General features: G+C 40.1%; 1 protein-coding gene across 1 annotated transcript in view; it reads right to left on the bottom strand.

The window, feature by feature from the left end:
• Nucleotides 1–26,209, bottom strand: part of ryr2a (ryanodine receptor 2a (cardiac)) — a 182,937-nt gene that overhangs the window by 28,509 nt on the left and 128,219 nt on the right. Inside the window, exons 59-88 of the mRNA XM_076759342.1 lie at nt 26,108–26,197; nt 25,291–25,428; nt 25,123–25,200; nt 24,875–24,950; nt 24,374–24,497; nt 23,649–23,764; nt 23,251–23,315; nt 22,277–22,398; nt 21,899–21,948; nt 16,734–16,794; nt 13,559–13,797; nt 13,271–13,352; nt 12,635–12,765; nt 11,384–11,511; nt 10,831–11,023; nt 9,043–9,125; nt 7,541–7,698; nt 6,836–6,923; nt 5,817–5,909; nt 5,523–5,693; nt 4,010–4,069; nt 3,626–3,760; nt 3,251–3,363; nt 3,022–3,118; nt 2,805–2,911; nt 2,260–2,311; nt 2,029–2,079; nt 1,810–1,909; nt 1,182–1,261; nt 739–815 (exon numbers count right to left, since the gene is read on the bottom strand). Of these exons, the coding sequence (XP_076615457.1) occupies nt 739–815; nt 1,182–1,261; nt 1,810–1,909; nt 2,029–2,079; nt 2,260–2,311; nt 2,805–2,911; nt 3,022–3,118; nt 3,251–3,363; nt 3,626–3,760; nt 4,010–4,069; nt 5,523–5,693; nt 5,817–5,909; nt 6,836–6,923; nt 7,541–7,698; nt 9,043–9,125; nt 10,831–11,023; nt 11,384–11,511; nt 12,635–12,765; nt 13,271–13,352; nt 13,559–13,797; nt 16,734–16,794; nt 21,899–21,948; nt 22,277–22,398; nt 23,251–23,315; nt 23,649–23,764; nt 24,374–24,497; nt 24,875–24,950; nt 25,123–25,200; nt 25,291–25,428; nt 26,108–26,197 (3,158 nt within the window). The remainder of the gene's footprint in view (nt 1–738; nt 816–1,181; nt 1,262–1,809; nt 1,910–2,028; nt 2,080–2,259; nt 2,312–2,804; nt 2,912–3,021; nt 3,119–3,250; nt 3,364–3,625; nt 3,761–4,009; nt 4,070–5,522; nt 5,694–5,816; nt 5,910–6,835; nt 6,924–7,540; nt 7,699–9,042; nt 9,126–10,830; nt 11,024–11,383; nt 11,512–12,634; nt 12,766–13,270; nt 13,353–13,558; nt 13,798–16,733; nt 16,795–21,898; nt 21,949–22,276; nt 22,399–23,250; nt 23,316–23,648; nt 23,765–24,373; nt 24,498–24,874; nt 24,951–25,122; nt 25,201–25,290; nt 25,429–26,107; nt 26,198–26,209) is intronic.

The raw sequence follows: 26,209 nt of genomic DNA, 5'->3' as shown, positions 1-26,209 counted from the left end.
AGACTTGACGTCAGTTTTGCAAAATGTTCTAACAGCTTGATGACACATTACATCACAAAGTCATGGACAGTCAAAGATATGAGATACACTAGACAGTGTTCAGCATTCATTACTTCAAGAAATTCTGATGTTGCAAAGCAGGGGTCTTCAAAGTCTCATAATGTGGCTGAACATGAGCCCTGCCATTGTAAGCCATTGCAGAAGTATGCCAAATTAGCTTGAGTATTGGCAGCTCCTGCTTGCAGCTATCATTGACTTACTTTGATACTGAAAAAAGCTTAAAAGCATAATGGTGCAGGGTTTAGTTATAAGGATGATCCTTTTTTCTGTGACATGATGATATGATGTCAGGGATAATGATATCCAATGATATAAGTCACACCGAAACTAACAATATGTCTCCTGTCTGTGTGTTCACTTATGGCTATGAGAAAAAGTAGAATCTAGTCTTGGTGTTTTACATTAAGTTAACTGCCTCCATGAGCTGTGTGTCACAGCCACTACTGCACTTACGGACCGTGTTGGTGAGCGGTCAAATCAGTGGGCCAAACTACAGTTACTTCCTGTTTTATTTGGAACATAGGTGTGCACCTGTCTCTTTCACCTAATGCAGCCTCTTTGCCTATTGTCTCTCCCTGTATGTACCCCCTTCAATTCTCCTGCACCCTCTTTGTTGCCAACCCAGCTGTGGTGTGAAGACATTGTAGGCATGTTTGTTTTTTGAGATTGGAGAGTTACCTGCATGACTGCATCAGACCAGCCAGACTCTGAAAAAAGCCCACATCCTTCTTGTCTTTCAGATAATCCAGCATTTTCTGTCAGAGAAAGACCACGAAGGAAAGAAACATGTGAAACTCTCTGACAGGGTCTCAACAAACACAAGGCTCTTCACAGGAATGCTGCATTGGACTGCATATATTGTACACATGTGCCCGTTCAGTCAAATACTGCAGCCCTGCCATAACACCAAGCATTACGAAGCTCATAATGTCCAATTTTTGCTGACACTGTCAGAAATGCGTATATGAATGAATATTTTAGGTATCATAAAAATGTACAGTAGTACCTAAAGTGGCTACTGAGTGTATAGCCTTTCAAATACAACGTAAACAGTCACATTTATGAGAATCATAATAAAACTGGTCATGTACATGACAGAAAGAGAAGTGACACTGAAATACCTGCTGTACAGTAGAGTTTCCTCCATTGAGAATAGCTATGCCGAGCTTCAGAGTGGAGGCCACCATGGGACCCATCTCACCTGGGGAAAAGGAAATGTACATGAGTCTTCTGTCTACCATGGTCATTTCAAGTCTCTGTCACAGGCAACACAGAATTGATGCACTTCTACATTTCAATGATTCAGCTCCACTCTCAGGTAGAGAAGACAGTAATAAATATAGCAATCAATTCAGTCTATATTCTGCAATAAAACTTAAGTTCAAATGTCAGAGGCCAAGTCCTGACATGGTGTTCAGAATGAAAGTTTGAGCAGCCCATGCTTTAAATGGATGCTGTGTAAAATTAATCTGAGAAGTCATTCATTTGAAGTGACGAGAAGGAAGGTTACAATTGTGTGACTTTCTGAAAGACTTGCCAATATGGAGTGCTGCAAAGTAGAGTAAGCACCTTCTAAATAGTTTTGAAAAAATTTTGCTGTCATCAGTTTTCATCTACATGCATAAACCTGAGCACTGTAAGTGACTAGACAGCACATTCAATCAGCTAGTAGTGTTATAGTATAGTAGTTATAATATATAGTAGTGTCATAGGAGGTGGGAGGCAGGACCTTCAGTAAATGAAACCTACCTTTGCTGGCGCTGATGGTTTGAAGCACCATCTCAGCAGCTCCACGGTCATGTAGTCGAGCCTGCTGATACAGCAGTTTCTGCTTCTCCATCTCTTTCTCCTATTTATATGAAACAGGAAACATGTCTGACAGGGAGCAGCATACCACTTAATAGCCAAGACCTAATAGCCAAGACCATCATGGGGACTGACAGACAGACAGAGTGACTGATCACCTACTTCAAAACTCTTCACTTCCTCTCCATCCTCATCCTCTTCATCATGGCAACTCTGAGGGAGCAAAGAGTGATAAAAAGTTACATGTGGACAGCAGAGCTACAGCATGTTGCAAAAGGAAGAATTAACATTGTCAACATCATCATCACTGTAACTATCATCACTTCTTCATCATCACATCATTCACTTCTATGTAATGAAAAGGTTGTAGCACTGGTATTCAGCGGCTGGTACCTTAGCCATTATGTCAGCATAGGCCATGTAGAGATTATCCTCATCCAGTTTACTGTAACAGGAAATACACACACACACACACACACACACACACACACACACACACACACACACACATATTAGAACAATTTGAATGCTTATTTAAGCTGCATTAAGCTTTTCTTTTCTGGTTGCAGCATGGACTCCAACCATTCTGGTTGGAGTCCATGCTGCAACCGTTCGGCGACCATGCAACCATTCGGCGAGGAGTTCACAATTCACATGGTGTCTGGAAGAAAACCATGAGCAACCTCTCGCTCCAAATGGGTTTCAAAGAAACAACAAAGAGTGGAGATAAACAAGTAACTGGTGAAGAGAGCTGAACATCTGCCAAGTCAGAGAGATCAAGATACCTTTTGCCTGTAAATGCTGGCCTGATGTTTGACTTGTGACCAGATAGATGGATACTAGATCTTTAAGAAAGCAGTTGTTGGCTAAAATATGAACAAACCTCACATTTGATAGTGCCTTGTATTCTTACATACACAGTATCTGTGAGAACCCACCACTTCTCTGTGAGAGCTGTTCTGCTGAACAGCTGAATGAGTTGATGAAGAGGATCAATGTGTTTCACCCCTTCCTCTTCCTCAGATGGCTCCTGTTCACCTGGTTTCTGAAATAAACACATATTCATAATCACAGGAGACTGATACACCCTTCAAAACTTCTGACATGGGTCAACATAATTCCACTTATTTTACATTTATATTGACATGAACTTACAGCAAGGTCCTCTATAAGTTTATCTTCAAAGTAGTGTTCCTCTGCCTCAATCCAGGACTTCTCATAGCCCTGCAGGAACAAGTTGACAGCCCGGTGCCTAGTTTGGGGGAGATACAATAGGAATAAAACTTTTTAACAAGCCTTTTTTACACCACATGTGGAGTACATACACATGCACACTCTGTAAACCCTGGACATGTGTGCTGATGTATGTGGGTGCATAACTTACCTGGGTAGGTTATAGAGAGGTGCCATCCTGAAGCAAGCAACCACTGCTCTCTTCCTCTGTTTTGACAGCAGTTTGTGCCATACAGCCTTCTTACTGCGCTGAGGATGTTCAACCTAAACACACAAACTGGAAGACTCAGTACAGAAGACTTTCAGTTGAGGCAGCTCATCCTCTAAAGGCCACATTGCCATTTTTGCAGCGACTTTAAAAATGGTCAAAACTACCAGCTGTTCTAAGAGGAGAGTGCAGGCAAGCACAAATATTCAGTGCCTCAACCCAGATATGATGATACAGAAATAGGGATATTGTATGGATAGTTCCCATTGCCTGGACTCCCTCAATTATGTGTGCGTGCACACACACTCACACACACACCTGGTCAAGGTGAAAGAGGACATGAGCAATGTCCAGGACTCTCTCCACAGTCTTCTCTGGGTCCGAGGTGTCCTCACAGTGGTTTGGGAGGTCTCTGTACAGAGCCATCTGCCAACGAATTGCTGGGTCTTCCAGCTGTACAAGACACAAGATACAGTCGCAAACACACAAAGGACATGTTTATGAAAAGGACATGCTCTATGAACACTTCCATTGTATGTTTGGATTTGAGCTACATTGTGAATAAAATGTTGGAGCTGTTATCAATCACACTGTCCACTACAAAAAGTACTTTACTTCTGTAACTATAAATACACGACCTTAGATATAACCTCTAAACATAGTTGCAGTATGTTAACTCTGATAAGCTCAAAGTATTCTTACCTTTCCTTGTAAATGGAGATTATTCCTGATAATCTCTCGAACTTCATCCTCAGTGTCTTTCTGTTCAGAGAACAAATGCACAGTCCATTGTGAGAGCAATGGCAATCATTAATTAACAGGTCATGAATGGCACATAAATCAGCTGTACTGATATTGTAAGCAAGAAATAGTACGCAGAAATTTGGCTGTTGTGTTATATCATCACAAGGCAAAGACAAATGCACCTATACTGCACAAATCATGCGCAAGGTTCAAAGTGCTTTACAAAGATTTATAACGTGGATAGTTCTGGTGATTGATCATGATTGGTTCACTGTCATAAAATTATAAATACACACCTGTGACCGGCACCACACAATTAAATGCAAACACCCGTCTACCAGCAAGAAGGAATGCTAACATAAATGGACACTACTTCAACAAATGCAAAAGGGAATATCCAGATAAATGCTAATAATGACCCTGGCCTTTAAATACTCTTTCCACTGCACCACATCATTCTAATGCTACTTCAGTCCTAATTCTACAGTATTTTATGTTGTAAATTATCACATCATTGCTTTGTAATGCATTTCAAGAATAAAAAATGAACTCCTGAAAAAAGTTGGAAAGGAGGTCATGAGGTAGAAGGTAAAATACATAGTTATAAACACCCAGTGTGATGAGTGCAGAGGCATGAATGATTACAGTATTTTATAGCAGCCTGGTGTCATTTGTGTGTTACCTAATGAAGGTTAACACAGTGGATGGCCAAGTGTAATGGCACTGTGCACTAGCGAGGCACTTCTCAAATGAGCGGCTTCACATTTATCACTATATGTGGCTGCAGGGGTTTAATGAACTGAAGAAATGTTTCATAAAGCATAAACCACTGAGAACAACGGATACAGGAAAAATCACTCATCAATTTATAGATCATTCAGTGCAATTGCTACTTTAATTTGTGGGCATGTAGACATGTCACCTTTGGTAAAAAAAAAAAAAAAAAATAATAATTATTAACTTCAGCAGTAAGTTGATTTTTTGAGGGAAAACACCTGTGAGAAAGAGTGTGTTATAACCATTGTCATGTATAACCTGGGCCTCTCTCACCAAAATAATATGTCAGCTATTGTATACATGGTACTAAGTGTTTTACAAAAAGCTTCATGATAATATGCTCATTACCATTTTGTGACCTGACCTTGCCTCATAAAAGCACCGCCTTTAGTGAAGATAGTTTAAAATTTTGTTGTCTCAGTACTGTGACTCTAATGTCCAGACAGACAAATTATTGTACTGTTAATGTAGTTTTTACACTCATTTGCATTTGCATATGATAAAGCTGGAAAATTGAAGTAACACCTGACCACTGATTGATCAGTAACACACAAGTGAGAGATGCTCTCTAGAGTCTATAAAGTTGTACAAATTAATCAAGACAAGTGGTTTATAAAGGCCCTTGCCATATGGATGTTTCATACTCAAACAATGGAGCAATTTTAATAGTCTACAAGACAAGTGCTCTTCCTGCCTGGGTGAAGCGGTTCTTAGCCAGTGCGATGAGCTCTTGTTCTCCTGGGGCACAGATGTTGAGTCCAACAGGTAGCAGGCGCTTCAGAGTGGCAACGATCAGACTCGTCTGCATCGAGTACCGATCTCCCTTTCTCTTCATCTTCTTCCTCTCCTGGTCAGACACTATTCCCTGAGGAAAAGTCAAGCATCAGAAAACAAGAAATGCACACAAGGATCAACTAAGGTTCATGTTATATTCTTCCTGACGCAAACCTTGATTCCCTCCATACCCTTTCTATCCATGTGTCCGTACCTTTGACATCTTACACTTGGTGTCAGTGATGAGGAATGACATATTGTTGATTTCATTCTGGACCACAAAGTTCTGCTCTTCTCTCTTGAAGTTCTGTAGATGACAACATGACACCATTCATCATTCCACGTTCATACTGTTATGCTCTCTGATGCTTAGTATGACTTGTGTCTTGAAAAAAATAGATTTATAAAGAAACTGTGATGGCTCAGTGATGATTCAGTTCAAGTTAAAAAGACGATGGTGTTTTAATCACATACTGTTAAGTTCTGCTCAGCAGCTGCTGGATAGGACCCATGAACAAAGTAATAAGCTAAAACATTTCATACCTAAGAAGCACCTTAGCCAGATGGTTAGAGCACATAGTCACAACTGCTGCTGGTTCGACTGCAGCTAGTGTCCTTAGTTGCATGTCAAATGCCAGCATGGTAACATCATTTTCATAAGAATATTGGCAATAATATTTTTATGGGCAGTAGTATTTTTATGGCAATTAGTATTTTTATAATCTGTACATACTGTACATATACAAAGTAGATTTTTTATATTCTCTATCCTGTATCCTCCCTTCTATGCAACTGTTTTTGTTGTTTTTGAACTTTAATACTTTGCTGGCTGTAACGGCTTAATTTTCCCACTGAGGGATCAGTAAAGTTTTATCTTATCTTATCCTCAGCTAAGATGGTGAACACTGTACCTGCTAAACATCAGTATGTTAGCATTGTCAGAGCAGCAAGCATGGCTGTAGAGTCTTAGTATTGTTAAAATACACATGTTAGATTGAATGGTTCAAAATGAAGTAAAGTTTTCTGGGCCCAGGGACAATTTGTGATGTGCAGGTCCATTTTTGTCCAGTGGGCCCATGTAGGTGATTCTAAGTGGGATCTGCAGCACAATCAGTCCAATAAGCGGACACATACCAACAGATCTTGCACTCACTTGTCTACCTCCCAGTATAACATTTAAAATCAGCAGAACATTATTGTGCTTCTTTGCATCCCCCTTAGTGATTTTCTTACATGAGACTTGGCCCAGAAGATGAAAACCTCGGCCACCATGCGGAACAGCTCCTCAGCCTCTGGGTTGGACTCTTTCAGCCACCTGGCTCTGTCAGTATACCAAGGCAGTTTAGTGATAATGGCACTACTTAAAGGGTCCTGTGGAGTTTTACATGTCTTGTAGTGGTTTGGAACTGTTAAGAGAATGTGTTGTTCATCTTGTGCATGCAGGTGAAACAACACACAGTCCAGCCAGTGGTGTCACACTACTCTTCTGATCAACAGGTGGCGATAACAAGCCATGATAGGCAGCAATGTGCCAACAAAGGCAGAGAAGAAGAAGACTACAGGCTTGTAAACATGGATGTAAACAATAAAGGATTTAAATTACTAATAAACTGGCCATGCAAATGGTTTATGAGGAAGAAAACGCACTTGACATTTCTTTTTTAGTGGTCAAGGATACAAACAACGTATTTTGTTGAGTAACACTGAATGCTTGACAGAAAACTCCACAGGGCAACTTTAAGCTGAACAATGTACTCCATGTTGTAGACAATGATTATTAATGTCGATTCCATCATTCTTTCTCCAAAATAAAGCAAGCATGCAGCTTAATGTTAGTAATACAGAGCTTCTGCAGGACTACATGTCACAGTGTAATTCATTTATGATGTACAAGTATAAGCAGATAAGTGTTTGAACCACTTAATTGGAAAGCTGTACCTGTTGTAGTCAACAAATCTTATGAGGAGAGGATAGAAGGCATACAGGTCTCTGACCAGTACGGTGAACTGGTCCATGATGAGAAGCTCCGTCTCTGACATTTCACCCCTCCCTTCTGCCTTGCTGTGTTCCTCATCCATCAGCACAACTGCTGCTTTCTATAGGACACAGTAATAGATTGCTTTGTATTCATTTGAACACTACATATATTGTGATCTTAGTAGTAGTATTATAATCATACATGTAATGCCTTTTGAATATTATAGAACATTATAATCCATTCTGAAAGTATTGGTTCTCTCATGAGGTAAAAGGATATTTCAGGAAACTGGCACAGGAAGCTGATATTAGATGTTAGGAGACAATAAACTATGCCACTGTAATTGGTAATTGGACCAGTTACCAGTGTTATGTTGTTAGATGAATTTAAAACAATATTACATTTTTTGGAAAGAGAGCATGTTAGTTTAAAGAGTCTGCATTAGGGTAAAGAAGTCCATAGTTATACTATCAGTCCAATGTCTTTCCACAATATTGAGGCTCCTAAAAGTACAGTGCACCATGCATGTGTGAAGACTGTATGAAAACTCCAGGCCATGGAGCCTTACAACGACTCACATTTATGGATGCAGGAAAGAGGGGTGCTGAGGGGGTTGGAGCACCCCCTAAAGTCAGAAAATATAAATCAATTTAGAAAAAAGTGTGATCAGACTCACAGCACAAAGAGACAAGAGAGAGAGAGAGAGAGAGAGAGAGAGAGAGAGAGAGAGAGAGAGAGAGAATATGGACAGAAGGGTTGACGTGAACTACACACAGTGACAGTGACAAACAGACAAATAGATCTGCTTCGATCGGCTTGTCTCTGTGAAACATCTGTATCCTCAGTGTGCTGCTTTATTATAAACTATGATGAACTGTTTGTGGGGCATATCTCTAGCCCCCTGTCCAGGCGCTGCTTGCAGTTCTAATGCATTTGTTCCATTTTGGTGAAGTTGGGGTGGCTGCTTTGACATACACAATGTTGGTGTTCAAGCTTGTTGTCTGCTGTAGTGTAAAACATTCTCAAATTGTTGTAAATTGATGTCAATAACTATTAGCTATAAGTTTTCCTGGCTATTCAAACTAATACAAAAAGCATGAATATTGTGCCCCATTCACTATAATGACATTATATACACTGACCTCTTAGCACCCACAACTGTGACTGACTTCCAGTGTCCCTGCTTGCATCAACATAGCATTCTATGTCTATTCAGTACTTCAAGTGCTTACTTTCATCTGAGGTTCTTTGAATATGACTGAACAATATAAGGATTGATAACTCTTTAAAAACACTGCATCACTGCATTACAGTATTCCTCAACCTTGTTTGCACACCTCTGTTTTGCACAAATGTTTTGTATATATGGAAGATACTGCATGCGCATGCATAACCTGAGTCCATCTATATTCTGGTGAGCTACATAAGAATCTATAATACATAATAAAATGACCAGACTCACTTTTTTGAGTTTCTCCATCAGAGGTAGGAAGTGGGTCTTGAGCAGCTGGGCTTTGGCCTTGCTGATGATTGGCTGAGAGAAGACTTTGAAGCAGGGACAGAGATAGGGTTCATGGACTTAACATATGGGATTACACATAGGATTACACATATCGAATGAGACATTCTATCACCACCACTAATAGAAATAAAATGGCTATGAAATAAAAGAGAGATCAATACAAGAGAAAATGCAACACTAGTCATGATCAAAGGAAATGGAAGCCAACCATGCAAAACAAAAACAGCATATTTCAAGGTTTTCCGACATTGTAATATTGCAATATATATTGCAGACTGTCACAGGAATCTAAGGAGAACCGGTCTGGGCAGCTGGTCCTTGCTGAGACTGGGAGCAGCAGTCTGGTGCACTCTCTCCACCTCAAACTCTCCATCCACATCAATGCCAGGTCCCTCTAGTAAAACTTTCTTCACACACATTTCCATTGTGTCCTTTGTTCCTTCCATCTTCTTTAATCCTACCACTCTCACATTGTTGTCTTGCTATGATTTTGAAGCTCTTTTGAACAATTCAGTAAAACTTCCACCCTTTTAGAATTTGTCACTTACTATCTGTCTCTCTACTCTCTGTCAGATGACTCTTCCACTCTAAAGACCAGTCCCTCCATTTTCTCCAATTCTCCTGCATAACATTCACTGTGTTCTTAAACTCAGTGGTTTTTGTCCTTGATGGTCAGAATTTCCATCACACCACCCTCTGAAGTGTAGCACTCATTTTGGTGATCTCAGATTCGCTCTTCCATCATCCTGCATTTGTGATGATAATTTGGAAATTGAGTCCTCCTCTGTCACACTAGAGCTCATGCTAGTGGACATGCAGCCTGTCATCTGTCCTCTCTTGAAGGGCTTTGAGGTAGTCATTGTGGTCATAGCAGCTCAGTAGCAGTCTCCATGCAGTTCAAATATTTTTAAGACCACCAACGAATGTGAATTCACCAAAGGTTGTGGCAAACAATGAAGTATATTGGTGGCCAAAAGGAGTTTGTTCAATCTTGCTCGACTTAACCACTTGACTCCCCAGCACAATAAACTCTCCTTTAGCTTCAGTTAGCTTGTTTAGTTTGTCTTCAGTTCGATGTGTGTGTCTGTTTGTTTGTTTTTTATATCCTGGTGGGGACACACCAAATCATGGGGACCTCCTGTCACCACGGGGACCTCAATTTGGTCCCCATGGGTCCAGACTGCTTTCTGAGGGTTAAGATTTGGTTTCAGGGTTAGGAAAAGGTTAGGTTAAGGGTTGGGATTAGGCATTCAGTTGTGATGGTTAAGGTTAGAGTGAGGCGCTAAGGAATGCATTATGTCAATGGAGTGTCCCCACAGGGATAGTGATACAAAATTGCAAAATGCAGTTTAAAGGTCCAGTGTGTAGGATTTAGTGGCATCTAGTGGTGAGGTTACAGACTGCAACCAACTGATTATCCCTTGTTCACCCTCCCCTAACCCTAACAGAAAAAATGTGAAAGGCACTCTTTTCAAGACAGGATTTGGTTTGGTCCATTCTGGGTATTAAACATTAATGTAAACACAACAAGTATTGTATACCTATGTATTCTGCCAATAGATTGACTAAATCCTTCACATTCAACCTTTGAGCCAAGTCATGATCACTATTTCTGATGGTAAACATGTGGAAAGACATAAGAGAAAGACACAGAAACATACTGTCACTGTCATAAACAGGGCATAGAGATGGAAGTTTGAAGACATAAACTCATTTTGTCATGTTTACCTGCTAGTCTTTTCATCCAGGCCCCTTCATCTATTCCCAGGTTGTTGTAGATGATCTTGAGAATATTTCCCAGGAGAGTGTTCATGTGCTCAGAGGTCACAGAGGTGCAGCAACTGTCAGCTTTATCTGGGTTGCTCTCTGGTCCATGTTCCCACCAGTGAGACATGTAGCTGCACAACATTGGCAATACCACCTACAGAAAAAAAGAAAAATATGTAGTTCAGTTGAAGTTATCAAGAGATCACCCACTTGCCACCCTGACATGATGCTTTGTGAAGTTTCTCACTGACAGTCTGACAATGAGCCCACACAGATATCAGGGTTCAACAGAGGCTTATCATCTTTAATTTCCAATCAGCACTGTCTGTGGTGTCGGTGGCAAAATGCAACTCCTAACTAACTTTAATTACTACTAACATTACAGTTGGTACAGTTTCTTACATTCCTGTGTTTTAAATTTTGATTTAAAGGCTAAATAGACATACCAATCATATATTACAAATATTACGGAAGTAAGGCTGATTTGTATTTTTATATTAGTAATAAATCCCACCTCCATGACATGGGGCATCTGAGTGTATCTCATGCCAGACTCTGCCAATTCCATGATCTCCTCCAAAGACTTCTCTAAGTTTGGGATCAGAGGACAAACCTCCCCAACCTGCCCTGGAAGACCTAAAGCTGAGAGGTGGAAAAAGAAATGCACTCAAACACCAAAGACACATTGAAGATATATTGAACAAAAAGTTTCATGAGTTGAAATAAAGGATTTAAGACTTGTTTTATGTACACAATAAAAGGACACTCATCATAAGAACATCATTCCCACAGAATGATGTTCTTACGGTGGCAGGGAATGACCTACCAGAAATTACTCTATATACAGATGAGCTTTCCTGAGATGGTTTCTGACAGTTTGACCTGAAAGTGTTTGGTTTTGCAAACCAGTTGTTGCACCAGTCTGTCTGGGTGGCAGGTCTAGGATGATCTTGCAGGTGAAGAAACCAGATGCAGAGGTCATGGGCTGCCATAGCTAGTTATTTAGTTTTGGTAAAGCTAGAGCGGCCTTTTACTGGGCCCAGCCCAAGGTGCACACTGGTATAAATTAATCATGCTGTTTAATCAATATCTTGATATAACACACCTGTCAATTACATGGGTTATCTTGGCAAAGGAGAAGTGCTCGCTAACATAGATTTGACCAAATTTGTGAACAAGATTTTAGGAAAATACACCTTTCTGTGTGTATCTCTGCAAAAAGTTTTAGATCTTCTATCTAGACTTGTGAAAATGGGAGCAAAAACAATAATGTTGCATTTATATTTTTGTTCAGTGTTAATATAAACATGAATGCAGAAATTTCTAATTACATTTTTATCTAAATTAATGCTGTTAAGTTTGTTTTCCACTCTTACTAGATGTTACTTTTGCTTCACATTATTTCAACATCTGCTGAGCCATCAGCAACACCTGCACACTTAGAATTTGTGTTTTCCCTTCATTAGGAAGAAAGGTGGGCTAACTAGTGTTAGCTGTATTTCATTCATGGGTCCAGTTGCGGTGGTGACAAATGAACAGGCTGTCAAAACTAACAGAACAAGGTAGTCCTGTAACCTCAGCACTCATGTATTATTCTGTAATTCAGATCTCAGAGAAACATACCAAGGACCATTTTCAGAGAATACAATGACCACAGGACTTATATATCCTTATATATTTTGGTGTAATTCTGTCCCCTCGTGTATATGAAACGAAAGTACATCGAGCAGCTGAACACTGAAATGAAAATCACATTCAGCAGTACCTGCTCTGTCTTTAGCTCCTTTGTTGTTGTAGATGGAGAAGCTGTTGAACTTGTTCATGTGATGCTCTAGGAAAGCAACAGGGAAAGCTGCTGAGAAGGCAGCTAAACACTTTCCTAATGCTGGTCGCTGTCTGGAGAGAGGAGAGGAGAGGAGAGAAAAGAACACAGAAGAGAAAGAAGAAGAAGAGAACAAACAATTATTTTCATCATCAATCATCCATTTCATTTTTTCAAATAACTCAATTAATCAATATAGAAATGAATAAGAAATATTTCATATTTTATCTAAAAACAACTATCATAAAAACAAATATATTTAGGAAGTGCAAGCACACTCCTATGAATTGTTAACCAGTTTAAGGACTACTACAAGATGAACCTGTACATTTGGCTGATTTTCCACCACCAAAATTCCAAAAAGGAAGAAAATCTGTGTTCAGCACAATTCAGCTGCACTGAATACAAACCAGACTACAGGAACACCAGATTTGGTGCAGAAGGAGTCATGGCAGCTCTGTGTATGGATCTGTTGAAGCACATCAATGAGTGCCTTTTTTTACTCATTATTAATAGTGAATATGTTTGTTACTTAGATGTTTCACTGATTCTAGAACAATACTGTCAGTTATACTGTACCTCTCTACATAAATGCTTTTGTTTGTTCCCAGAGAGTAGAGGCTGTTGAGGATTCTGTAGCAGGAAACCTGGACATCATCCACTAGGAGAGGCAAACAAAAAAAAAACTTTTGCAGGTAATATTTTAGGGACTAAAAAAAGGGGTACCATTTGGATCAGAATGAAACAGGGATCTATTTCACGTTGGAAATCTGACATTATCCCTGAAGGAGAAAACATGTGATAACATAAACTGTTAAGATTTCACATCAATAATATGCCATATGACCAACATAAGTCAGTACGCACATATGAGGTCTTCTCCAAACATGTTCTGTCCGATGTGCTCAAACAGGGAGGAGAGGACAGGCAGCAGGGCAAAGGTAGTGTAGTTGATGATCTGAGTGACACCTCGCGGCTGCTCTCTGCTGTGGGTGAACTGACCGAGCTTCAGGTTCTCCTGCGTCTTCTCCAGATCTTCAGCTGCACTGTCAAAGTACGATCGCAGTGCTGCTTTGACTGACTCCAGACCAGTCTTCATCACTGTTCTGATATATGGGGAGAGTTAGGTTTTACATCATTACAAAAGAGACTTATTCCAACTGTTTATTAATAAACAGTGCATGACAACGTGCACAATATCATGTGTTCTGCTTCGCAAAATAATTCAAACGACAACATATTCTTGAACAAGAAAAGAATAGAAATTTCAAAAGACAGGCAAACAGCCAAAATACATTACATCACAGGTGAAATCTCAGAATAAGATGCTCAATAAGATAAGAATAAGATTGTTACGATCCTGCAGACCTGTCTGTTCCTACTGTTTCTTTTTCCTTTCTCCCAGTGTTATGTGTTGTCTGTCTGTTTTCCCCTGTCTGTCTGGGTGTGTCTCTACACCTAGCCAGCTCCGCCTCCTCAGGTGCACACCTCGGGCTCGATTTTGGTCCACTGCGATCAATAATTAGCAACAGCCACGATTCAATGCAACTATCCGAGTCAGCACATAAAGTCAGAACCAAATTTATATATTTTGATCAGTATGTCATCTGACCACATCGCAAGCGCGTTCAGCACGCGTAATGGTCACTCAACCTGACCGAATGTACACAGGTGAAACAGGGACGCAAACTAATCGATTAACGTCACTGTGCCAACCAGAAACAGCCGTGGCATCCTACAGAGCATATATACTGCATCTATCTCAGAGCACTCGAGAGACAGACACACGGAAAAAGCATAAGTGATGATCGTTGTCCGCTATTACCCAATTCATTTCATTCCAAATACAAATGTTATCATTGTAATGCTTCACGTTATCTACAAAGATGGAGTACATCATTGCTTTGAGGAGGAGGAGGAGGAGGAGGAGGAGGAGGAGCTGGATTTACCATCTAAGGACCTCATATCCAGACATGAGTGAGCAGGAATGCAGGTGGGCCACGAGAATAACACCTTCAACACTGTAGGCTATGCAACTTTCTTTAATCATCTACTCTTTTGCATGTCACAGGAACAAATTACATCTGCCAAGGGAGGTCGTCGATGTGCTCCGGCTGTGCTCTCCCGGTCGTGGTAAGGGTGACAGCGGCTCTGACTTCCTTCGCCACCGGGTCTTTTCAACATACCGTGGCCTCGGTGGTGGGGATCAGTCAGTCCGCTGTCTGCTTGGCTATACATGCAGTTTCCTCCAGTCTAGTCCGACATGCAAATGAGCACATCATTTTCCCTGCAACACCTGAGAGCCAGATGGAAACTAAGCGAGGGTTCTTGTTGAAATTTGGATTCCCCGGGGTCCTGGGAGCAATCGACTGCACTCATGTGCAGTTGCGCACCCCAGAGACTCAAGCCTACATTTATGTGAACCGAAGGGGGGTCCATTCCATCAATATCCAGGTGATCTGTGACTCTATTTTCGTTGTCACGAATTGTTATTGACAGTGTTGCTAACAATTCGCGACATCGTCACAATTTGCAGAATGTGTGAAAAGTAATGGAAATGCGTGACTGTCCCGCACAAAGTGGGACATCTGGTCACCCTAGTCATAGTAAACTGCATAACATGAAGACAAAGTCATATCAATGGGCATTTTTGCGCCAGTCTTATGTCAGCTATGAATCAAAACATTATTTTGACACCTCAGTCAAATGCTACAAGATACAGAGAGAGAGATGTCGAAGCTTCAGAGATGGAGAGAGTTTGAGGTAGCTGGTCGTGTTCTGATTAGGATCCTTGTCTTTAAACCTGTTTTTCTCAAAATTCTGCTCCAAAAAATCCTACTGATCTGACTTTGAGTGATCATAACACTTGATACCAGATATAAAAATAATTAAAACAGATTTGAAAAGAGCTTGAAATAAGCTTCTAGGTGATACTAAAATCTCCAAAAGGTAAAATTTCATGTGACTGCTTTTCCCAGATCCCATCACATATAGACAGGTGTGTGCCTTTCCAAAATCATGTCCAATCAATTGAATTTACAACAGGTGGACTCCAATCAAGTTGTAGAAACATCTCAAGGATGATCAGTGGAAACAGGATGCACCTGAGCTCATTTTTGAGTGTCATAGCAAAAGGCGTGAATACTGGTGTACATGCGATATTTCAGTTTTTTATTTTTAATAAATTTGCAAAAATTTATAAAAGACCTTTTTCACTTTGTCATAATGGGGTATTGTGTGTAGACTGATGAGACAAAAAAGGAATTGAATCCATTTTGGAAAAAGGCCGTAATATAACAAAATGATGGGAAAGTGAAGGGGTGTAAATACTTTATACTATATACAATACTTTCCTTGTATATAGAGCTGCAAGGTGGTGTAGCTGCAGATTCTTAAACTGGGCCATGGCAACATGACTGAGCACAACAAACCAGTGGAAGTAAGACATCAAAACCCTTATCAGTGTGCAGGCCTTGCCAATAGCAGAATGTTGACATCAGTCAGAGCTGACGCAGCACATCATAGCTGCAGCTTTTAGGAGGTATAGTGTAGGTTTGACAAAAATGCATTTTTGAAGATTGTTATTGTACTTTCTCAGATCTCTTTTATCTCTGATCCTGGCCTCCAGGATTACAGGTACAAATAAAAGCAAAGTGCTGCTTTGCACAGCATCATTTAAATTGTGGGAGAAAGTGCAGGTAGTTTTTGACAATGCTGGCTGAGAGCCAAGCTACTGACTAGCTTGTGTCCACTGACATGTCCACTGCAATGAGAGAGAAGTGGTGGGGGTGATGGTGTGTGATTTTTTTTTTCACCTCTGCTGAGTCATCATAAGAGCACTGTCAGCATTCACAATGGGACAATATGCATATTATCTCTCATTCAACACTGGCTTGGACAACGAATTTCACATTAAACATAATCTCTGCTGTAATGACCAGACACACACAGGCACACACAAACACAGACACAGACACAGACAAACACACACACACACACACACACACACACACACACACACACAGTTTATATCTTTCCTTACCTGGCATCTAGGCTTTGTCCCAGTATCTGCAGACAGTTGACTATGGATGTGGCATTGTTACCTGGGAAGTAGACAGGATTAGGTATCAGAGGACCCATTGTGTAGGGATTAATGTTCCAATCTGTCAAGAAAGTGGAGAGTCAAGCACTACATCACACTAAAACAACCAAACGGCAGCCCTCTTCAAATCAACAGGATCCCTCTGTCTGGGAAAAACAAATCTGAAGAATCACATCTGTCATGTATGTGCTTTAGTAAATAACATAACAGAGCAATCATATTCAAAGAAAAAAGATGTTCCTTCAAAAATAAAAGCTTAAAAAGTCATATTCATAAGTGCGGATGTTACAAAGCATCAATCTTAAGCCTTTTATGCAGTCAACAGCACTGGAACACAACAATGCTGACAGCCTAATAAATACCAAAAATAAACATATTTTATTTGCGCAAATGTGTCTGCCTGTTTCCAATTGTATCAGGCTTTAGTCTGCAGAGGTGGAGCATCTTTTTACTTTGAGGAGAACAACATGGTGGAATGCTATCAGCATTTGGATATGGTACAAGTTGCAACACCACACTCACAATATCATGCATGCATGCACACACACCCATGCACACCCTATTTGAGGATGTTCTTGAGCTTTTTCATGTTCGTCATTTACCTCTGTGTCGGTTCTACACGAACACATAGTAGTATATCAACAGTAACTGATGCAAACCTCTACAAGATAGCTTATTCTACAATGTGCCTCAGACAGAATGTTCTGGTGTACATGAAGTCTTGATCTTCAGTCAGTCCACCGTATGTTACAGCGATAGGCTCCACTAAGAACTGCCAATATGTATTGATTCAAAAAAATGTTAAAAATATGGTATGCAAGTTGTCTTGGGTCTGATCTTACCTTTAAAAGGTATGCTGAAGAGTTTTTGACCACTAGTAATGCTATGGAGCAATGTCTATATTAGAGGTGGGCAGTATACCAGTTTCATCACCGTCTCCGGTGCGACGTCATGGATTTTGCAATGCTGTCATTACCATGATAAAAGTTTCAGTATATTGAAAATAATGTGCTTTACTGTGGCTGCCAGAACATTCAGACAGAGGGCTATGCACATACTCTAAGAACTGGATTTACACCCATGGCTTTGAGGGCCAATCCAAAGCAGGATTTACTTTAAAACTGAAGCGTTCTGTAGCTAATGTGGTGACGTATTTAATGTTGATGGACAGTCAGGAGGAATTGTGTGAATGTTAAGCCTCATTTGAAGCCAATTAAATAAGGACAGTAGTAGCTTGGATGTGGAAAACTGTTTTTTCACACTGCTCTTTGTGTAATCTCACAAAGTCAGAGCTAACATTATCTCCATCCTTCATACTGCAACACAAGCTCAGCTGGTTTGTTGTTACAGGAAAGCCCCTCTGCTGTGTCAGTATGTGTGTCTGTTGCTGCGTGTTTAAATGTACTTGATAGACATGCCTCGTGGTGCACCGACTACTTTACTTATTCAATATACTTTAGGTTTTCTGCCAGTATGTCAGTATGTGTATCTGTCAGTGTTGGGTAGTAGTGGCACTAAAAGTAGCGGCGTCACTACTAGCTACATTTCTCAGTAGCATGGTGGTACTGTAACTGTTTTCTGGATCAAATAGCTTTTCACTCTTTCAGCTCTTTTAATGATCAAGTAGTGTAATAGTGTCTGAAGCTCAAATGCAGCAGGCTGCCTGCTGCAGTCTGAAATAAAACTGGTAAGCATCAGTAATGGCACCGCCGCCATACACAGACATGAGTATATAGTTTGTCCTGCAATTGAGTCTGAATTGAGCATACCCATGCAAACACAGAGCGCGTGCACACGCACACACACACACACACACACACTTTTGTGGACATTACATAGACTTACATTAATTTCCTGGAGACTTACTCTAACTATAACCAAAACCACTACTTTCCTAACACTAAGCTTAACCCAAGTCTTCACCCTAACTTGTAATGATTTAAGGCAAATCCCCATAATGTGACTGTGTAAACAGATTCATGTCCCCTATGGGCACACACACACACACACACACACACACACACACACACACACACACACACACAAACATGGATGGACTTAAACACACTCTGGGAACTTGCTTTTTGCTATTATGTGGAGTACATGTTTGTCAATCATTGGACAAAACGGTCAGGGGCGTGGTAACGCGGTAAAACAAGGGGGGGGAGTGCCGGTGAAAACAAACAGATTATGGAGATTCAGTGTGTTGCACTCATTGTGCTTATATTGATTTGTTTCATACAGTTACAAACGTTTGCAGACTTTTGGAGCGTCACGTTTGGCACAACCGTGCTAATCAAAACAATATTTCCCATAATGCCCACAGCAACGGGAGCCTGTTGCTTCCAAAAAGACATATCATTTTTAGAACTGGGTCGGACCGAGCGCGGTCGCTTTCACATATCAAGCGAACCATACCAGGGTTCGTTTCTGTGGCTGGGTCTCGGTCCGGCTGTTTGGTCCACACCAGAGTTCGATGGTTTGTATTCACACCAGCCCAAAAGGTCCACACCAGCAATTTTTTTGGTTTGGTTCGAACCAAATAAGATTGGTGTGAATACGCCCTAAGAAATACCCCCAAAACCACTGCTAGGCTTAGGGCCAGAAGAATAATAAGTTGAGGGCCAGAATAAATAATGGTAACCCCACACTTGATAAGCCAGACACTATTCAGATTGGGGACTGTAAAACCAAGCACGTAGGAATGGCAAAGACTGAAAATGAATGACATGTCTTCCGGGAGCTAACAGAACTGTTGCCAGTCTTCCTCTCTACACATCCAAGTAACAGAAAGACTATCACTCACATTGGATCTTTTGACATTCTTCCAGTAAGATATGGAATTGACATTAAGCACTGCTGCTTTACATTACATTATACATTTTCACATTAATATGTACATAGCACACATGCATTTTTTACAACGTACGGTATTACCAAAAACCTGACAAGTTCTCATATCAACCAAGTTCTGACCCATTCAAACCATCCTCCCTTGTTATCTATCTGAAGTCATATTGGCCATATGCTAGCAAACTACTAACGTTAGTTAACAGTTCAACAGCTAGGAAAAATAATTTAGTTATTTGACTTATGAGTGTTCAGGCCATTACAGTAGCACACCTCCTTTTGGAAAGAGGTTTTCCTTCTTTTACTTGTTGACCTGCCAACAATTCCAAATTGTCTGTTTTACGTCAGTCTTGGAGATCATGTGTCTAAGAAATATGACATCTCTTCTGGGGTTGCACAAGGCAGCTGCCTCGGTCCATTACTATTCTCACTATATGTGCTGCCACTTAGTGACGTCACTAGAGAACACAATGTATTCTCTTAAAGGAGAGTCCAGAAAGGTTGTGCATGGGTGGAAAAACACTACATCTGATTGACTGAAATAAGGAAAATCCTGTAGCTTTGTTTCGCACTATGGAAAGATTTTTGGAAGATCTTTTCCAATGCTGACAGCAAAATGTTTTTAAAATTCTTTGTGGATAAGGTCACTGACATAAGGTCTAAAATATTGCCTTCCTGTACCATGGGGAACAACTGTCCAGCCTGTGTTTTTCTTTTGAGCCAGTTAAAAGAACATACAGCCACTGTCTCCCAAATGCACTCTCTTTTTAAAGATGTTTTAGTTCTTTTCGAATATATATATTCTCTGTGAACACTTCTCTGAGCTCTGGCTGTGTGTGTATTGTTTTAAACATGTGATTATTCAGCCACTCTTACAAAAGCCAATCCTTGACAAATTACTTCCCAGTAACTATAAAACTATATTCAAACTTTTATTTCCATGGTCTTGTAAACAGTAGCTTGTAAACAGCTTGCACAGGTCCCAGACAGCAATGAAATCTTTGATAAATTCCAGTCTGGTCTTTGCTGGAAGCACAGTACTGAAATTGCTCGGGTCAGGGTTTCAAATCATATTTTAATGTGTGCAGATGCTGAGGAATGTTTAGCTCTGTTGCTGCTTGACCTAAGTGCAGCTGTCAACACTGACCTTTCTGTTCTCCTTAGTAGGCTTCAGCAATGGACTAGTGTAACAGGGTCTGCCCTAGACTGGTTTGCCTCCTATTTGTCAGACAGGAGTTTTTCTGTGGCCATTCATCATTATATCTCCTCATCTGCTTGACTGACATGTGGTGTACCCAGGGTTCAATCCTTGAATTTTCTTTCCCTCCAGTGCATGCTCCCACTTGGTTTCTTAATTCATCAACTTAAGGGTATTGCCTATCACTGTTATGAAGACAATACCCAGCTATAATATTTTTCCACAAAATTGTTTCTTATTATTGTAATAATAACAATAATCATAATCATCATCATCATCATCATCATCATCATCATCACACACTATGGGTTTAGGTGAGTAACTTTTGAAGAGAAACCACTTCATATCATTCATATAGTCACTATACAGTAAAATGCTACCATTTCTGTTAAAATATGGGCACATATTTGCCCATTATTACATCCAGCATACACAGAGCTACAACAGCATCCATTTGGAGTCATATTTTGTCCACCTGATGAATATAAGTCCAATATTGCCTCTTCTTTTAGTCTTTGTTTGGCTCCAACCAACTCCAGAGAAAACTCCTGAGACAAAAATGGCTCTTTACCTGTTCCACTAAATGCTCCTCTATGTTCACCAGCTACTCAGACAACAGTGAGTTGAGTGCAATAAAACCAAAACAATGAGCAGGAATAATTATTATTATTAAACTTAGTGAGCTAAGAGGAACTGCAGAGTTGGTGATGATGCTCTGTTGGTTCGTCACAAGCATGAGCAATGTTCATATATGATCAGTTCCCATCATTTTCCACTAAGGGCCATAGAGGTGATCATGTCCAACTATATCAATATATATCGTCATTCTTTTGATTCCTAACACATTAAGGCTACTTTCATCAGGATTACCTAGAGTTGATGTTTTATTTGTTTCACCACTAATTGGAAAAATAATGGAAGGACTTCCCTATTCATCTTAAATTTTTAACACTGACAAACCTGGTTCGGTATAATATAAAACCATCCATACTGCACTCACTCAGAACATCAGCAGAGAAGGAGCAGGAGTGGAAGCATTAGGCATGAATGTCCTTACCAAATAAGGATATCCTATGTCTGACAAGAACTCCCAGTTTGCAGAAAAGACTGAAAGGATTCAATGGAAGGAGAGAGGAGGTAGACAGGGAAGCAGAGAAAGAGATAAAAGAAAGGTGTGAGACAATTAAATGAGAGGGAGACCCAGAGAGAGACAAAGAGGGAGCATGGTAGATATAAAGGCACACAGCCTGATGTCAAGCTGTGACACTTCTAACAACTCAATGACCATCATAGATATGTATTCAATTAGAAACAACAGTCTCCAGCATACAGTCAAGGTCTTATTCAACATTTAAACACAAGACTTTGTGCTGTTTCCTGCAATACTGGCATTGTTAGCTCTCTAACTGTCTGTTTTATCATTTATCACACTCACCTGGTCACCATCTCTTTCTCCTTGTTGGAAGCGTGGCCACCACTGCTGATTGGATGGATGGCCGTAGACAAGAAGTACAGCCTGTGGTTTTTAAAGTACTGATCCACCAATGGCAAGACGACCTGAGGGTTAAAAGACAGATACCTAATTACCTGTCTGTTTTTCAAATATAAAACTTAGGATCTTTTATTTTTTTGTCAGGCAGTGCAACACAGAATTTATTTATTTCACAACCAGTAAGTCAAATACAAATATTGATAGAAAAAAAAAAAAAAAATGAAAGTATACTCTCTTTATCAGAATTGGCCTGCTCACACTGATACTGTTACATACATTCACACTTAGAAGCTGACCAGTACAACCACAGTCTTATCTGCTGGTCACTGAACAGCTCATGTGGAGGAGTTGAGAATTCTTGTTCAAGGGCTCAATGCTGCTATTTCATTTTCCCCACTGGTCACTGCCTAAACTTAAGGTGGCCCACACTCTTTCACTAAACAATCACTGTATATTTCACACAAGTGCACAACCATTTAGAGGGCCACACCTGTGCTCATACAACTGGTATTATAAATGATTTAAAAATAAATGCCATCCAAGACCAATTTTGAGATACATTGTGTAGGGAATACCTATATGCAGCTGTCATACCCAATCCTGATTTTATGGCTTAAACTGCATGCACAGTGTGAGCCAAATGCTTCTCCTGTCTTGTCTTATTGATTTATCAGTTAATAAGAAGTAATTAGAATTTATGGCAGTTTTGGTCACCTCTATGAGATTACTTGGATTACTGTCACAGACAAGCTTTCTGATTACTGCTGAACAATATACTTTTTGTATTACACACACTCAAGTTCAATGGTTGCTTCAGAAATACAGACCCATATCTCAATTTTCTGTTTAAATCTTAATTAGGAAAAAACAAAAATACCCAACTGACTGATGAATCAAATAAAGTGATGAGCTCTGACCTTTCCAAAGAACTTAATCTGCTGCTCATGAGGAATCTTCTCTCCCTTTGGTCTTGTTCCCACATCTAAATGAAAGGTAGAACACAATCAAAGACAATGAAGTGTTGATAGATTCACATGGTTACATTCATCTGACATCTGCACATTGGCTCAGGTGGTTGAGGTAGCAGCAAGATTCTTATCTCATTCCCTAAAATATGTATGCAGTTCAATGTACAAAGAGTCAACTGAATTGTAGCCACCCGCTTTGCAAGTTGTTGTTATTTTGGTAAAACAGCACCTTCCTCTCTGCACCAGCCTTATGAATCTAGCCCAGAGTTCAGTTACTCACAGAACTTGGCATCCACATAACATAAAATTAATTTCAAAACTTTATTATTCCTTGAATAACGTCTTACCAAACTCCATCATATGTTGGTGTGCCTGGTCTACGTATGTGATGAGCTGCTGGAGGAAGGTGTAGGCAAATCGTTTCTCTATAGCTGGAGTGTCCAACTCTTGTGACTTCACACCTCTGGAAACAACACACACACTCTTAAAGACATAATGATTTTTTCTTGTTACCCAGAGTCACAAAACAGGATATATATCAATTTCCTATCTGTGCTTCTCTTACAGAGATAGGTCTGGGATGTGTTTAGCCTAGCTGAGTTTAGCATAAAGACTGTAAAGCTGTCTTATTTAGTTGCATTGCATCTTCTTTATTTAAAAAAGCAAACTGCATCGACTGCACAAAAAAAACGCAAAAACTCCTAACTGCTAGCTGTCATGGAAGGCATTTTTATCAGACTAGCTCAGGGTAGCAATTTCTCTCTTCTTGTACTCTCTGTGGTATGTTTGGATGAACACATCCCAAACCTTTGTTCTGGAGATGACTTTGATTTGACTCTGGGTCAGATATTGGAACAAAAATTCAATTTCAATTTCCTAAAATATCAGATTGTTTCTTTTAGTTTGTGTTAACAAACCCAGTAGACAGACACTGTGACACACACACACTGTAGCATGTCATCAGGCAATATCGCAGCTCATATTTGAGTTCAACCAATCAAATTCATTCAAAATTAAAATATTCTTTGAAGTACATCCAATCTGTGTGTAAAGTGTAAAGTCTTTTTCCTACCTGGACACAGTGTAACCATTGATCTGGAGGAACTTGAGGATGTCTTGTGCTTTTTCTCTGTCTTTGGATTTTTCTTTGGCAGTCAATGTATCGTAGGGAACCAGCAGAGGATGGTTTCCTCCACCTGTAGACAGCAACAGCAACACAGCAGGATGAAGAACAACGATAACAGACTGACACAAAGAGGACCCATGTTCATTTCAGCATCCCTTTCAACGGTCTGTAAAGCTAACAGAACCTCAAAAGCATCAATATTTCCTGTAATATTCAGTGGCCCTGCCATCAGCTCAGAGAAAATTAATGTTCATTGCTTTCCTTACTGATCTCTATCTTACTTCAAATGCACAGTTTTGAAGAGTTTTTAATTATTTCGCCATTGTTTTGATTAGATACAAAACCATGACTGTACCCACTGACCCATGAATATAAATTTGGTGATGATGTCAGAACAGGAAAAAGGTTTAGGAAACACTGTGTGTGGATGTGTTGTATCATATCTACCTTTGGCCTCCAGCTCCATTTTCTTTTTCCTGGCCCAGATATTATGATAATTCTCAGCAAGCAGCTCTGCCATAGACTGGAGAAACACAATGTATAACAGCCACAACATCTTCTGGTTTTATATCAATATCAGTACTCATCCTTAGTGTTTCAATGGCCTTGTTTAACCTCAGGGATCAAATAAGTTTTTATTTGCTCTTGAATGCTGTATATCACTGCTTTATCTTTTTGTGTATACAGTAACGTACCTGCATGTCTCGAGACAGTGTAACATTGCTCATATCAATGGGTCTGGGGCTGAAAGCTGGAGTTCCTTCAAAAGACAGCTGTGGAGCACAGGACATATATTGATGTCATTTTCTATATGAAAACTAAACAAATGTAAATTGAATTTGTATGTATGTGTGTGTGTGTACCTGGCTGGCCTGTGATATCCTCCTGGACTTGTTGTGGATGCTGGCAGGGTCTCCTTCTCTGATCCTGTCGATGCTCCAGCCCCAAGACAGCATGGTCTTCAGAGACTCTCTAACTGGCCAGCAATATGCTTCCTTATCCTGCAAGAATACGATGAAACTTTAGGCAAAAACTGTGAGCAAGTCAAAGTACCTCAAAGAAAAAAAGATTTCACCAAAACTGCAATAAGCCACACAATACCTTAACTTGTCAAAATATAGATCCATGCAAAGTGTGCAAGATCCAGTATTTCCAGGATATTTTTACTAACACCTGTCAATCAGTGAAATAGCATTAAACTATTGTCAAGAATGTGTATTGTGTCTACAGCATCCGTGTGCATGTGAATGACACAAACAAACTGGGGACCTACTTATAGGAAAACTGCCCCATAGCACTAAAAGAGGTTAAAACCCCCATAGGGAACCTTCAAGTAAGACTACCACCATACCAAGTGCTTGGGCCAACAGCGGTCTACATCTGACTCACCTACTTTCCCCCAGCGCTGGGTATCCAGACTCATGCCAGGCTAGTGGTAAATGCTACTCCAGAATCAGGATTCCATGAGCTGAGCCTGATCCAAAGCTGGTACCCATGGAACCTATTCAAATCCTGCAGCCATAAATTGGCCAGATCTCACTCACATTTGGTGATACTGTGCTGTAGTACAAGTGAATGCACAGACACTCAGCTACCTGCTTCAGTTAAAATTCTAAATTTGACATTTTTGCAAATGCATGTCAACATGAAGGCAGACTCAGACAGCTGCATGCAGACTACCTTCTCAGACAGGCCTTTGTATGGCTTCAGTAAGGTGTGGCTCTTGGAGATTTCACACATCTGTTCCCCAAATGACCAGCCATTGGAAAACTATAAAACATA

Source organism: Chaetodon auriga, chromosome 20 (assembly GCF_051107435.1).
Source record: "Chaetodon auriga isolate fChaAug3 chromosome 20, fChaAug3.hap1, whole genome shotgun sequence".
Lineage (NCBI taxonomy): Eukaryota > Metazoa > Chordata > Actinopteri > Chaetodontiformes > Chaetodontidae > Chaetodon > Chaetodon auriga.
This window is presented reverse-complemented; position numbering and strand designations above follow the sequence as displayed.